Raw genomic sequence first — 12,792 nt, 5'->3', positions numbered from 1 at the left:
AGCGTACTTTTTGAATATCTCGCAGTTTAAACTATTAAAAAAAACTAGAAAAAACCAAAATCACACAATATTCCTTTCCTTTGCCTCCAGATCGGGCACATTGAAGGAGATCCGGAAAGAAAAGGAGTATTCCCCATGTCTTTTGTGCACATCCTGAGTGACTGACAGCCAGAAAGACTTGCACTACGCCTCTCTCCCTAAATTGGGAGGTCCTGTAAATAGCTCTCATAACACCTCTTGTCACAAGACAAGTGTCCTAAAGAAGAAAAAAAACAACACACCAAGAAGAAACCCCACGAAGGCTCATCTAGCCATGGATGCCTCATCCATGCTGTACAAAGAATGTGTGTATTCTTCCTCTACCAGTATTATCTTAACCCTATAGCACGGCTGTGACGAAGCCACTCTCAAAACCCTAGCACTTACCTAAAAGTCTATGTTTATGCTGTTACTGTGTATATATGTATGTAAATATATATATTTGTGTGTGAGTGTACATACATGTTTTATTGTACAAAACATGTACCATTGCTCTCTGCCTGTCAGATTAAGCATCAGGGTGGTAGAGTTTGAATTTTATCTGTATTGATTTTACCGGCCCTCAAATAACTATCTGCTTATATTTCTGGAAAAAGGACAAATACGAAATGGAATGTGAAATAGGTCATGTCATTGTTTGTGTCTTGCATCCCTGTTTACCACCACAATTGACTAAAGAGGCAGGAAGTCTCCCACTGACTCTTCCCGAGATGGAAGAAAGAGAAAAAAAAAAAGTCATTTAATGTACTCCTTGTTCTTGCTTGCTTTGTGTGTACTCGTATTATGGTTGTTTTACAGTATAGAAACCTGCTGCTACTGTGTGGTGGAATATCAACGCCTGTGGTTCACTGTAGGTCACTAATTTACTCCTTGTTACACTGTTCACTGTATGTATGCTCTGTGTGTGGACTCAACGCCATCTCCACAGTCCTTTGACCTTATTCTGTGCATGGTGTAACAATGACTGGAAATGAGTGGAGTGCTGCGTTCGACGACGCTCACCTCAGGGTTTGAAGAGCCACTATTAATATAAAGCAGGACTACGCAAAAGGTATCCTGTTGTTAAAAGCCACTATTAATGACAAGTACGGGAAACTCCAGAGGACATCTTAGCAATAACTTGATTTTTCTGACAGGCTAGAAGTCTCACAACAACCTGTGTTCACAGTTCAGTGTCTTGTAAAACCTCATGAGCTTGAATTTTTTTCCTTTTCTTTTTAGTTTGAGTCATGTGATATCATTCTCCGTTACTGGATTCAGTCGTAGGCAGTATAAAAGACGGACGGAGATGGTCGCCGGTTTTGAACTGTATTTTTGAAGCTTCGGCGCTGTTTTAGTTGGTGCCATGTTGGCTTTTCAAAGCCAGAAGTTACCTTATATGGCACGCTGCGTTCATAAACAGTATGGGTGTGCTGAGTAACACACTAATGATATTAATACTAGAATCTAACTCGGCAAAATTGAAGGAGAAACTTCTTGGATGGTCTCTACCACACAGCAAACTATGATATTAGTTGAGATCTATTAAAAATGGTCTGAAAGGCACAAACAGCACAAAGTGGACGAGGCCTAGCAGACAATTGGGATGCCTTTCAGTCTGTGGCCACACCCCTAACTTATATACCTAGATGGATGAGTTTAAAAAAAAAAAAAAAAAAAAAGTTAAGGGGGTAGTTTCTACCCCCGACTCAAAATGTTTTTCTACCAGGCTGTAAACATGCTTCTTAATGCTGTCAAGTTATTTTAACATGGGAGTCTACTCCCTTCTGGAGCCAGCCTCAAGTGGCCACCAGAGGAACTGCAGTTTCCCTGCTGGCTTCGTTTCAGCTCCAGCAGTTGCCCCTTGGATTTAGTACATTTCCAGGTTTACCTGTGAACCAGAGATGTCTTTTTAGACGAGGTGGACTTTAGAGAGCCGATGTATTTTCACCTGGTCCACACAGACCTGCAGTTCTTCCCATGTTAAGGAACAAACCCATCAACCCATTGTATCATTAAAAGTGCTGTATTTAAACTTCAAGCTTTGTCTTTTATTTGGTCGCCATGTGGTTTTGAGGTCTTTATTGCTTCTGCTGGGATCTTTATAAGCCAAGCATGCATTTGTAAAGTTGCTGTTGATGTCGTTAAGCCTGAGAAATATTTGGGATTTCTCAGGAATTTAATTTTGGGGTTCGTCAGATAAAAATTGGCTACTTGTGTAAACGCCATCTTACCATTGTTACTATATTAAAAACTTTTACTGCCAATTTAAGTACTTAAATATGCTGTTAGTTAGAGGCTGGTGTTTTACTAGCATAGCATTAAACTGATTTGAGTTCTCAAAGTGTATTTCAACATGCAGTATAAAGCACAATTGCAATACAGTAATGTAGACTATTGGATTCAGGCTTAAAGTACTACCTCTAGGTAGCCTGTTAAATATGCACACCAACCAACCAAAAACATTTTAAGCAGCCTTAAATCTAGAGTAAAGAGACTCAAGTTGAAGGGAGAGAAACATTGAAAACTTTAAACCCCCATTTATCACATTTAAGTTTGACACTAGCATTTTTTTGCCAAGGCAAGGCACAAACTACCAGTACAGGACACTAAAGTGACACCAAGTGCCACTCAAAACATTAAAAGTTTAGATTTCAGATGCCAGCTCTTGTGAATGTACTTAAAAATCCAGACCATACTCATTAGAACCAATCAACTCTGCATTTGGTGCCTTACAATTTAAAAGCATGACTTTATTACAAACTAGAGATGTTATGCACCATGAGATGCTGAGGCTTCTTCCCATTCAGCTTTCAGCAATATTTAAAAACTATCCCTGAGGAGAGAGTTTAGTTGAAGTTCTTTCAGATGTACATTAAGATGCAGTTGGCGGTTCAACAGTAAAGACACTTAAACCAGTTCTTCTCCACACTACTTTATTTTGAGAGATTCAATTTTAAACCAAAAAAAAAAAAAATCCAACTCTACTTCTGGGTTTATCAACACAGGAATATTATACACTTTAAAGACAACATAAGCTTTTTGTGTCACAACACAAATACATTTCATCAAATAAAACTCTTCCCATGAAGCAGCATTACCAGACCTCTGGTAAACCAAAAACTTATTTACAAACTTGAGCTTTGTGAGGTTTTGAGCCGTGGTTCTTCTCCACTGACTTGATGACTCCTACAGCGACCGTCTGCTTCAGGTCTCTCGCCGCGAAGCGACCTGTGAAGAAGAGCCATCCTAAACAAGGGCGCAACCAGGAGACTCAAATGCAGAGTTGTGTGCATGAAGAGATCTGTGCTTACCTAAAGGAGGGTATGTGAAGAAGCTCTCCACACACATGGGCTTGATGGGGACCAGTTTGACTGTGGCTGCATCTCCAGACATGACGATCTGCGGGTTGTCCTCCAGCTTCTTGCCCGTGCGGCGGTCAAGCTTCTCCTTCAGCTCGGCGAAGCGGCAGGTGACGTGGGCTGTGTGGCAGTCCAGAACTGGGGAGTAGCCTGCTTTGATCTTCCCTGGGTGGTTCAGGATTATCACCTAGGACAAAAGCAAAGTTTAGCGGAAACAAACCAAAAAAGTGAGGCAATTTCTTACTGCAGTTAACCAACCTGAGCATCAAAGCTTTTAACATCTGAAGGAGGATCCTGCTGAGCGTTCCCAGCCACGTCCCCACGCCGCAGGTTCTTCACGGACACGTTCTTGATGTTAAAGCCAACATTGTGGCCTGGCAGAGCCGTCTCCAGCCCCTGGTGGTGCATCTCGATAGACTTGACCTCTGCAGTGAGCTTGGCAGGGGAGAACGTCAGCATCATGCCAGGCTTCAGGACACCAGTTTCAATTTTACCCACTGGCACCGTCCCAACTCCTGGAGGAGTAAGAAACACTTGAATTTCAGCATATTTAAAGACATTTTCTACTCTACAAACAATACTGTACTTCCTCTGCTGCATTTTTAAATAAATGAAGTTGGTAATTGAGCTCAGACCAAGAAATCAAGAAAATGAGAACAAAAGCACCGATTAACATCACCTCCAATTTTGTAGACATCCTGCAGAGGTAATCGTAGTGGCTTGTTGACTGTGCGCACAGGTGGTTGAATTGAGTCCAGGACTTCAAGCAGCGTCCTCCCACTTTTATTCCCTTCCCTTCGTCTCACCTTCCAGCCTTGAAACCACGGCATCTGTGTAGACGTCACTTTTACAGCATTGCAAGCCAACTTCTGGGGTTTTAAAGGGGGGAAAAAAAGCCTGAAAACATCTTTACCCTTTGAGATGCGGTGATCATGTTCTCCCCAGTCCAGCCCGAAACCGGAACGAAGGGCACAGCCGTGGTGTCGTAGCCAATCTTCCTGAGGAAGCCGCTCACCCCTCGCATCACTTCCTCGAAGCGGCTCTGGCTGTAAGGTGGCTCAGTCAGGTCCATCTTGTTTACACAGACTATGATTTGCTTCACACCTAGAGTATAAGCCAGCAAGGCATGCTCTCTGGTCTGACCACTCCGAGACACGCCGGCCTCGTACTCGCCTTTGGCTGCGGAGACCACCAGGAGGGCAACGTCAGCCTGAAATGATATGAGCTTTAGAAAAAGGCAGCGTTCATAGCAACAGATATTCAAGCACACATGTACTTCCTACCTGTGACGTCCCAGTTATCATGTTTTTGATGAAGTCACGGTGGCCTGGAGCGTCAATTACAGTCATGATGTATTTCTGGGTGTTGAACTTCAGCAGCGTGATATCAATGGTGATTCCTCGCTCCCGCTCAGCTTTCAGCTTGTCCAGCACCCAGGCAAACTTAAAGGAGCTCTTCCCCATCTGGAAGTCAAGCAGAATGAGTTTAACACTTCAAAAGTTGGAAGTTTTGCAGAATTTTTTTTTTTTTTTTTTCTTACTCACTTCATTCGCAGCCTTCTCAAATTTCTCCAGCCTCCTTTGATCAATTCCTCCACACTTGTAGACCAGGTGTCCGGTGGTGGTGGATTTCCCACTGTCAACATGGCCGATGATCACCACGTTAACGTGAGTCTTCTCTCTTCCCATGGTTGGCGGTGGCGTTGCAAAGCTTAATCAAAAGAGCTGCAGCGCTTCAGAAGCTGTTGTTCTCTAGCAAATGGATCTGGCCATCGTCTTTGGAGAGCCTTTATAGCCCCCAGAGGATGCATAACTGAAGACAGGTGTGCTGCTTAATCAAGCTTAATTGGGATCAGTCACACTTTGATGACAAATAAATGCTGCTTAAAGGCAAAGTGGCTTTGAAGCTGGGAATTTAAAAAATATACTGATCTGCTTTGTGAATTTAATCTGTATTTTTTTTTTAAAAGTCCCAATGTTTCAGCGTGATCTTTTGATCAGTGTGCAGAAACAGACCGTTACACTCACTTCTCTCTTAGGGCCTTTCATCATGGATCCTCTGATGAGCTCAAATTACAGCCAGGTGAGTCTTTCTCTGGAGCTGGAGCTCTCTCAACACCTGTCTCACTCTTACTGATTGCTGAAGAGTGAACCAAACAGATATCGGGCACATTTAGTATCTGTGTCAAAAACATAATGACAAAACAGATCAAATCCATCATACAGAGAGTCTGCTGGTTTTAATGTAGTGGGAAGAGCACAGCTGATATTTTGAATGTATGAAGTTTAATCACAATGAGAGATAATGCTGATCCAACCCTTCATGAGCCATGTTTGTAGCTGTTTTAATAACTATAAATCATTAAACATTTTGGCAGGAGGCTCACTTAATTTCAAATCAAACTAACGTTTTTTTTGCTCAGTGAAATCTGCTCCAATGTTTGAACGTGAATATCTTAAAAACTACTAGAAATAAAAACATGAACTTTTCACTAAACTTTATTATCATCCAAATGAATCAGCATCTGTAATTTGGGACAAATACATTACGAAATATCTGAGTATTGGCTAGTTAAAATATGAAAAAGAAGAGCTAGCACTCCAGCAAAGTCCCATATTTGAGCACACACTAATAAAAACTTCAAATTACAAAAGATAATTAGTGACGATTTCTAAATGATATATAGATGAAGTTCACAACACTACAAAATAAAGCACGTGGAAGCCTTTTTAATAAGAATTTCTTAGTCAGACAAACTCAACTTTCATGCTGGGTTGAGCAAATATGACAAGTTGTACCACAGAAACAAAAATATCAGGAGAAAGTCTGAATTTACAGATGGTACTCTAATTATAAATCAGAAAATATTTTTGTTAATATGTGCATTTTGTTTTAATTTTCAAGACCCGAGTTCACCATCAATCATCAATCAACCAGATTCAATTTTCATAAAAACATTTTATGTTCCAGAGTTTGAGGGTACAGAATTTAACGATATCTGTTCATTTTAACTTCACATACTAAATACCTTTCAGATATCTATTTTTGCATAAAGGCATGTCAACCCACTTTCAGGCCATTTTCCTTCCACAATGAGGAAAAAAAAGTGCCTGAAAGTGGGTCAACAGACCATTTAAATGTCAACACAACCCAGTAAGAATTCAGCAGGTGAATGATGACAGGGGATAAAAATCAAAATAATATATATTACTGTGATTATGGAAAAAACTATACCAATAGTATATACCAAATTACTGCAGCTGTACTGCAGCTCTTGTGGGGTGTTCCTGGTCTGCAGTGGTCAGTATCGATCAAAAGCGGTCCAAGGAAGGAACAGTGGTGAACCAACAACAGGTTTATGGGCAACCACTTCACTCCCCACATGGATCAGAGAGCCTTCTCTCTGATCCATGTGGGAGTGAAGTGGTTCAATCCAACAGATGACCTACTGCAGATCAGTCGGGGTGTCCTATCCACCGCTGAAAGCGGCAACAATGAACTGGACTACAAAGCAATGAACAAGGTGGCCTGGTCAGTCATCCATGTGGATGTTACTTTGACATGTACCAACTACCTAAGCATTGCTGCAGACCGTGTACACCCTCTCATTGAGACGTATTGCCTAATGGCTATGGCGTCTTTCACCAGGATAATGCACAAAGCAAAGAAATACTAATAAACGGGACCATAAGAGAGAAGAAGAAGCCCTACAATGAGTTGAAACATTAACTTGTTTATTCCTACTTAAAACAGGTTATTATAGACTTGAAAATCTTATTTGGTTTTCATATGTGCCCATTTTCAGTGATATAAACTTTCTTTTTTTTAAGTAACCTATATTTGACAACAGCATAATAAAACAGGAAAATCTGTTTTTGGTGTGCCACCCCAATATTTTTAGTGGCCCCCATATGGCCACCCCTATAAAACAAAATCTGGAGGCGCCCGTGTCAGAGGGACAGCTCAGACTGAGCTTGGAGACAAAGTTAGAGACGTGCAGAGGAGGGACAGTGGATATACCAGGAAAAGGATGTTGAAGACGGAACTGCCAGACAGGAGGAAAAAACCACAGACAATATTCATGGATGTAATGAGGGAGGACATTAAAAGAGGAGAGTGAGATATAGGCAGTGCCAGTAGCATAAATAAATGAATGAATAATCTCACCATATTTTGTAAATTAAAGTAGTCAGCGTCATTATTAGCACGAATAATTTCAATGGCATGCATGGAAATCGAGGATTAAAACACACTGATAGATTCTGGGGCGAAATAACAGAACAGCGTCTCCTAGAGACGCTATGCTAGTTTATTGCCTAAGGGCACGTCGGTAGAAAGGCTTCAGCTTTGATGTCCGATCGAAGAACTAAGTGCAAACACTGCACCTACCGTCTAATAAGACCTAATTTACGCGGCGGTGGGTTCCATTAAATCTATTTTAGTAGTGATACAGTGGAGGTGACCGCTGAAACAATATCGCGCGTGTCGGCTGACCGGGCGCATCTATTTTCAGTTCTGGAGGGGGGAGGAAGGTGTGTAACTCACCCCCATCCGCGCTCAGAGGTGGGACAAACCGAACTCCCCTCTCGTTTGACGCTGGATAGCTAACCCGGAAACAGCGGCAGCAAATCGCTGTTCCCTTTCTTTGAGCCCGTACCGCTGCTTGTAGCGTGGTGTCCAGCCGACGGTTGCCGTGTTTCTCCGCGAGCATCAAGGTAAAACACAAAGAAAATACTACTTTATTCGCACTCTTTCTCCCCTTTCTGCTAGTCACCTTCGCTGTCCGCCGGATGCCATTCATTGAAGCTTGCTCTGAGTGTTAGACTTTGCTCCTCGAAGGCAAAACTGTTGAATTAAAAAAAAAAAATCAGGTAAAATCAAACCTAGGTAGGGTTAAGTTAGCGTTAAAGTAAAAGGAGGGGTAAATGCGAGCATGACGGTGTTACATCCTCTGTGTACCGTTAACTTCCCCTTTCAGAACAACGGACGGGTTCTCAGACAGGAGGCATTAGGCTCCGATGCTTAGCAGGATTTCCCTTAATTTATCTACAGACGCTGAGCGATACATGCCTGACCCACAGCACCACCGATGACCAGGCTATCAGCTGTTTGGCGTGTGTGCACAGTTTTAAACGAACCGTATGGCTGTGGATTAGGACTGCGCGCTTACAGGCAGCAAATGAAGCTTCATTAAAGGAAATGCACACACAGTGACAGATGGGGCAGCAGGTTCAGGGCAGGGTTTCTCTTCGGTCATATTTTTATTTTAAAAGCTGTGGCTTGATTTCAAAGCGCTGGGAGTTCATATAAAGTGTGAGCAGCAGCAGCAGAGTATACACATACTTGCAAAAGTCCGAAATTAGACCTGCTGTTGGTTAATTTAAGTCACCGCATGCTTTATATGCTCTTTATAGAGGTTTCTTACATGAATAGTTACTACAGTTACCAAGTAATATCAAGTACCTGAAAATGAGGACTCTTTTTTTTTTTGCAGTCCAGCACTGGGATGCAGACTGCATGCTTAATCTTTGCATCAGTGTTTCAGTATAACCACAGTATATAATTTCCTGTCTGCCCAGAAGTGGAAATGAAACATCCAGACAGTCCGATTTGTTGACAGTGTGTTTGGAAAGTGCAATGTCCTACTTCAGATTCGTCTCAAAGGTCTCAAGCTCGGTCCTGCTGCAATTTAGGAGCCCCTGAGTGTAGTCAGACATGCACAAAGTTACTCCACCGTCTTTAAAGATGGCTCAAGTCACTTCAGTGTGTCACCCGGATATTGCAGACTCATACTTTATTTCACAATTGCTTACTATCACTTTCCCCTCCATGTGTGGCTCTAAAAGGGAGTGGAGAGGGGAGTGTTAGGGCTCTGTCAATAAGGCTTTTTCCTCTTCCACGTGATTTATTTATTTTTTGTTTATTTATTTGTTTTTTGTTTTTTTTAATGAAAAAGGAAGGAGTAAACGGCACAGACTTCTGTTTAGTAAGGTTTCCTACAGGCACATTTTGAGACAGAAAAAGCCCTGCAGCCCATTTAGCTGAAAGTAAAATATTTGCATCCATTTTTAATTGCCGCCGCATATAGATGAGGCACGGATAAATGTATAATTTCCTTTCCGCTCGAAGTCTACCGAAAGTGGAAGTGAAACGTCTGCAGACGGATGGATTTGTTGATTAGTGCTGCTTTAAATTTATCTCAAAGGTCTCATGCTCACTCCTTCTGCACATCCAAGTTTAGTTAGACATGTAAAATGTTGCTCCACTGTATTTTCAGATGGCACCAGTCATGCATACCAACCGGATATTGCAGACTCATACTTCAATTCACAGATGTTTACTGTGACTTTTCCTCTTTTGAGTCAAAAGCACCTCAGATGTGGCTTAAAAAAAGTATATGACGTCGAGAGCATCGCCTCTTTTTATGTTTTAGACCTCTAAAGATTGACTGGAGGACGCAACAGTACCCGAGTGTTGCCACAGTCAGTTGTGAGATGTTAGACGAGGTGAAACTTGTTGCGCCCTGTCTCTTTCCTTTGCTGCTCTTGTGTGAACAGCTGGGATCATCGCCAGTACCTCCTTATTTTTATTTATTTATTTATTTTTTTCTTTTCCTGATCTTTCTGCTGCCACAAAAAGTGTAAAAGCTGGGAGAAAAGACTGCTTGTGATAACAAAGTGAAATGTTGTGTGGAGGAAGTTGTTTATGTGAGCTTTTTTTTTGTTTTTTTTGTTTTGTTTAATGCTCACAGTGTTGAATGAGAAAATATGGCTGACTTGGCGGCGTGTTTTCCCTCATAAATCCTGCAGGTACGGGCGTGCAGGTGCGCTTAGGCATGACCTTTTCTTAGAAATCAAATGTGGGCTGGATACTGTGACGTGTCTGCAGCAAACCAAACAAATGTTAGGAGCCCTGGGGGTGACTTTCGCGGGTTTAATCTTGTGTTAATGGAAGAATAGGCCTTTGGAAAATAATGTAGTTTTGTAGTCAACAGCAGCAGATAGCCTGCATAAACAAAGCCTGCATAAAAGAAGTGCACGTTTCTCCCGTGAGGAGAGATTTTCCACGTTTTCTCTGGCAAATGTTGTTCGGATAGTTGTACACGGTACAGCTGGTAGAGTGAGTGTAATGGTGGTCAGTTTTAATTATTTATAATGTTTCCAGGAGTCTTCCCGAGCTTTTCAGTCATCACACAGACCGACCTGCACTCAAACCCAGGGTAATATTATATATTTTATATTTACAGTTCTGATGGCTTTACATTTCCCCACATTGTAGAGCTCACAGGACCCCTCTCTGCAGCCCACTCCCTCACACACCCGTTGGCTTCAGCTTGGGTTACTGCAGTTATTCTCAGTATGCTGACACTCGGTCTGTATTATATAGAGTATCTCTGATGGTGAGTGGATCGTCTCACGCTGAACACACTGAACATCTCCTCATCGCTGAGTCATTGTTGTAACACGTCCAGCTCATGTACCATTGTGTGGTTTTTGCAGCACTGTTGTGACATTACAGGCAGCCCAACACATGTTTATTTACTACACAGTGACAGCTTGCTTCGAGCATTTTTCATAATGTTTGCTGTGGCCACGTAGCCAAGCGGCGCAAGATTATTTTCTGGTTTGGTAATGTAATTTAAGCTTAAAGGAGGCAATAACCCAAGCGCTTGTGCAACACCACACAACTCAACGCAGTCCCCTCAAATAACCACCAAAAACAGTCCCCACAGAAGAGATTTACGAGTATTTGCCTGTTTGCCGTGCTGTTCGTCTTATTGTGTCCACCCCTCGTTTTTAAAATAGCGCAGCGAGCACGGTTGGCAGAAAAGCGTTGTATTGATCCATTTCTCTGGCATTAAGCTGTTTGTGCAGTTATTGGGATTAACTTCCTCGAACTCATCTGGCATGTTCAGCATTCAGCTCTAACACCATTATCATGACATGGCCTTAATCCAGAGGAGCCGCTGACTTCAGCATTTCATTTTTAAGATATGCGTTTAAAGACACTTAAATTATAAATCCAGCATTCTTCCACCACACACTTTGTTTAAAAGTTGCTCGTTGCTTGGATCACTACGTAGGTTGGTAACCTGCCTATCATACAATATTATCGCAGTTTTTAACATTTTGAAAAAGCTGAGTATTGTAGTAACATGTGATTTGATTTATCACATTTTTTCAACTGCAAATTCTCCAAAAGTTAAACTTTGTCAGTATGTTTAATCCAATAAGCTAAAGTTATCTGTTTAAGTTATTTTTTGCTACAAAATAAGACTGTCAAGCATACCAACACCGTACTAATGTTGCCTTAATACGGAGTCAGTTTGCAATTGGATAGGCTTAGTTAGCAATTACATGCAATGTGTTTCTGATAATAAAGTAATTAACTGTGATAAATCATCAAATATCACGTATCTGTTGCTGTATGCATAAAAGAAGTTCACATGTAAATATTAAATTTGCACTCAGTAAACTTCCTGTTCTTCAGGAACCTAACCGGAACGCAACCAGCTGGCAGCTGGTTTAGTCAAGTTGTGCCTGTTCGCAAAGACTCATAACATGTTGGCAATATAAATTAGAACGCAGGTATTCACAAACCTTCTATAATCTCTCAGAGCGACTGCAGTCGGTCCAAGTCAGACTGTGACTGTTTGCAGAAAGGTTGCCACCCAGGTGACCTGTGCAGCCATCTTGCGATAAAAGTGGTTGTCAGTGCGCAACACCCTCAAGCTCTGGGCGAGCATTTAGTTACCACAGTCGTTCACAGAATGTGAAAAGATTCAGTAGAAACATCAATCAGAGGCAAGGTTGCCGTCCTATTTTGAGCCGTGTGACTGAGCTGTTGAATTAGGACGTAGCTTTGTTGAGTTGAGTGTGTCCATTTTTGGACGTTTTTTTTCGTTGAGCTGACTTAATGTACGTTTCCTTGGCTAACATGATCTCAGGATGGCGGTGCATGAGATGGGCCCTTTTTCTTCACTGTATTGACCCCCCCCCCCCCGGTTTATCTAATGTCCAAAGGAATATTAGAAAAACCCTGGTAGGGCCTACTTGGATGAGGGTGTCTAGTGATAATGGCCGAAACGCCCGATGAATCCAAGGTCCACTACTGACGATGTGTCCCAAATTTTAACAATTTAGGTCAGATCTCTAATCCCTAAACCTAACCAGGGAAAATGGCAGGTTAGCTTGGGTAAAAGAACGAAAGTTGAGGCACACAACGATGTGTGCTGCTGGTAAAGTTTCTGGGCTGCTTTTCCTCATAACAGCCATCCCTCAAGATTTTCTCCATTAAAAGCAATGCATTGTCTGGGAGTGTAAAATCTAGCCCTTTACTGAATCATAACTGCAGTAACTAGCACCTTTTGCATTAATTACATGTGGGGCCAGTTGTGGTTGTGTGCATAGGC

The 12,792-nt window shown here is 41.9% G+C and overlaps 3 protein-coding genes across 6 annotated transcripts in view; 2 read left to right on the top strand and 1 right to left on the bottom strand.

Moving 5' to 3' along the window:
- Positions 1-2,059, top strand: part of asap1b (ArfGAP with SH3 domain, ankyrin repeat and PH domain 1b) — an 84,625-nt gene extending 82,566 nt beyond the window's left edge. For all 4 annotated transcript variants that reach the window (XM_039617303.1, XM_031759739.2, XM_031759736.2 and 1 more), the window contains one exon: positions 91-2,059. In XM_039617303.1, coding sequence (XP_039473237.1) covers positions 91-165 — 75 coding nt within the window. In that variant the 3' untranslated portion in view covers positions 166-2,059. The remainder of the gene's footprint in view (positions 1-90) is intronic.
- Positions 2,060-2,937: 878 nt separating this feature from the next.
- Positions 2,938-5,512, bottom strand: si:dkey-37o8.1 (uncharacterized protein LOC407641 homolog). The gene is made up of 8 exons (XM_031759745.2): positions 5,408-5,512; positions 4,925-5,192; positions 4,664-4,843; positions 4,294-4,590; positions 4,060-4,210; positions 3,639-3,895; positions 3,333-3,567; positions 2,938-3,249 (listed from the first exon to the last, which is right to left on the bottom strand). Exons 2-8 carry the CDS (start codon positions 5,066-5,068, stop codon positions 3,143-3,145), a joined length of 1,371 nt encoding a protein of 456 aa, XP_031615605.2. The 5' UTR covers positions 5,069-5,192; positions 5,408-5,512; the 3' UTR covers positions 2,938-3,142.
- A 2,089-nt stretch (positions 5,513-7,601) lies between these two features.
- Positions 7,602-12,792, top strand: part of fam49bb (family with sequence similarity 49 member Bb) — a 41,206-nt gene continuing 36,015 nt past the window's right edge. Inside the window, exon 1 of the mRNA XM_031759756.2 lies at positions 7,602-8,095. The gene's annotated coding sequence lies outside the window, so the exon portion shown is untranslated. The remainder of the gene's footprint in view (positions 8,096-12,792) is intronic.

This window comes from Oreochromis aureus, linkage group 9, assembly GCF_013358895.1.
Source record: "Oreochromis aureus strain Israel breed Guangdong linkage group 9, ZZ_aureus, whole genome shotgun sequence".
In the NCBI taxonomy this organism is placed as follows: Eukaryota; Metazoa; Chordata; class Actinopteri; order Cichliformes; family Cichlidae; genus Oreochromis; species Oreochromis aureus.
The sequence above is the reverse complement of the archived record's forward strand: the minus strand, read 5'-3'. Positions and strand labels throughout refer to the sequence as shown.

Bases quoted from the DNA above. Each gene is read 5' to 3' on its own strand.
- si:dkey-37o8.1 (XM_031759745.2), bottom strand. From the start codon at position 5,068: ATGGGAAGAGAGAAGACTCACGTTAACGTGGTGATCATCGGCCATGTT. The intron at 4,211-4,293 runs GTAAAGATGTTT...ACGTCTACACAG, and splicing joins TGATCACCGCATCTCAAAGG to ATGCCGTGGTTTCAAGGCTG. The intron at 3,568-3,638 runs GTTGGTTAACTG...CTTTTGTCCTAG, and splicing joins TTAAAAGCTTTGATGCTCAG to GTGATAATCCTGAACCACCC.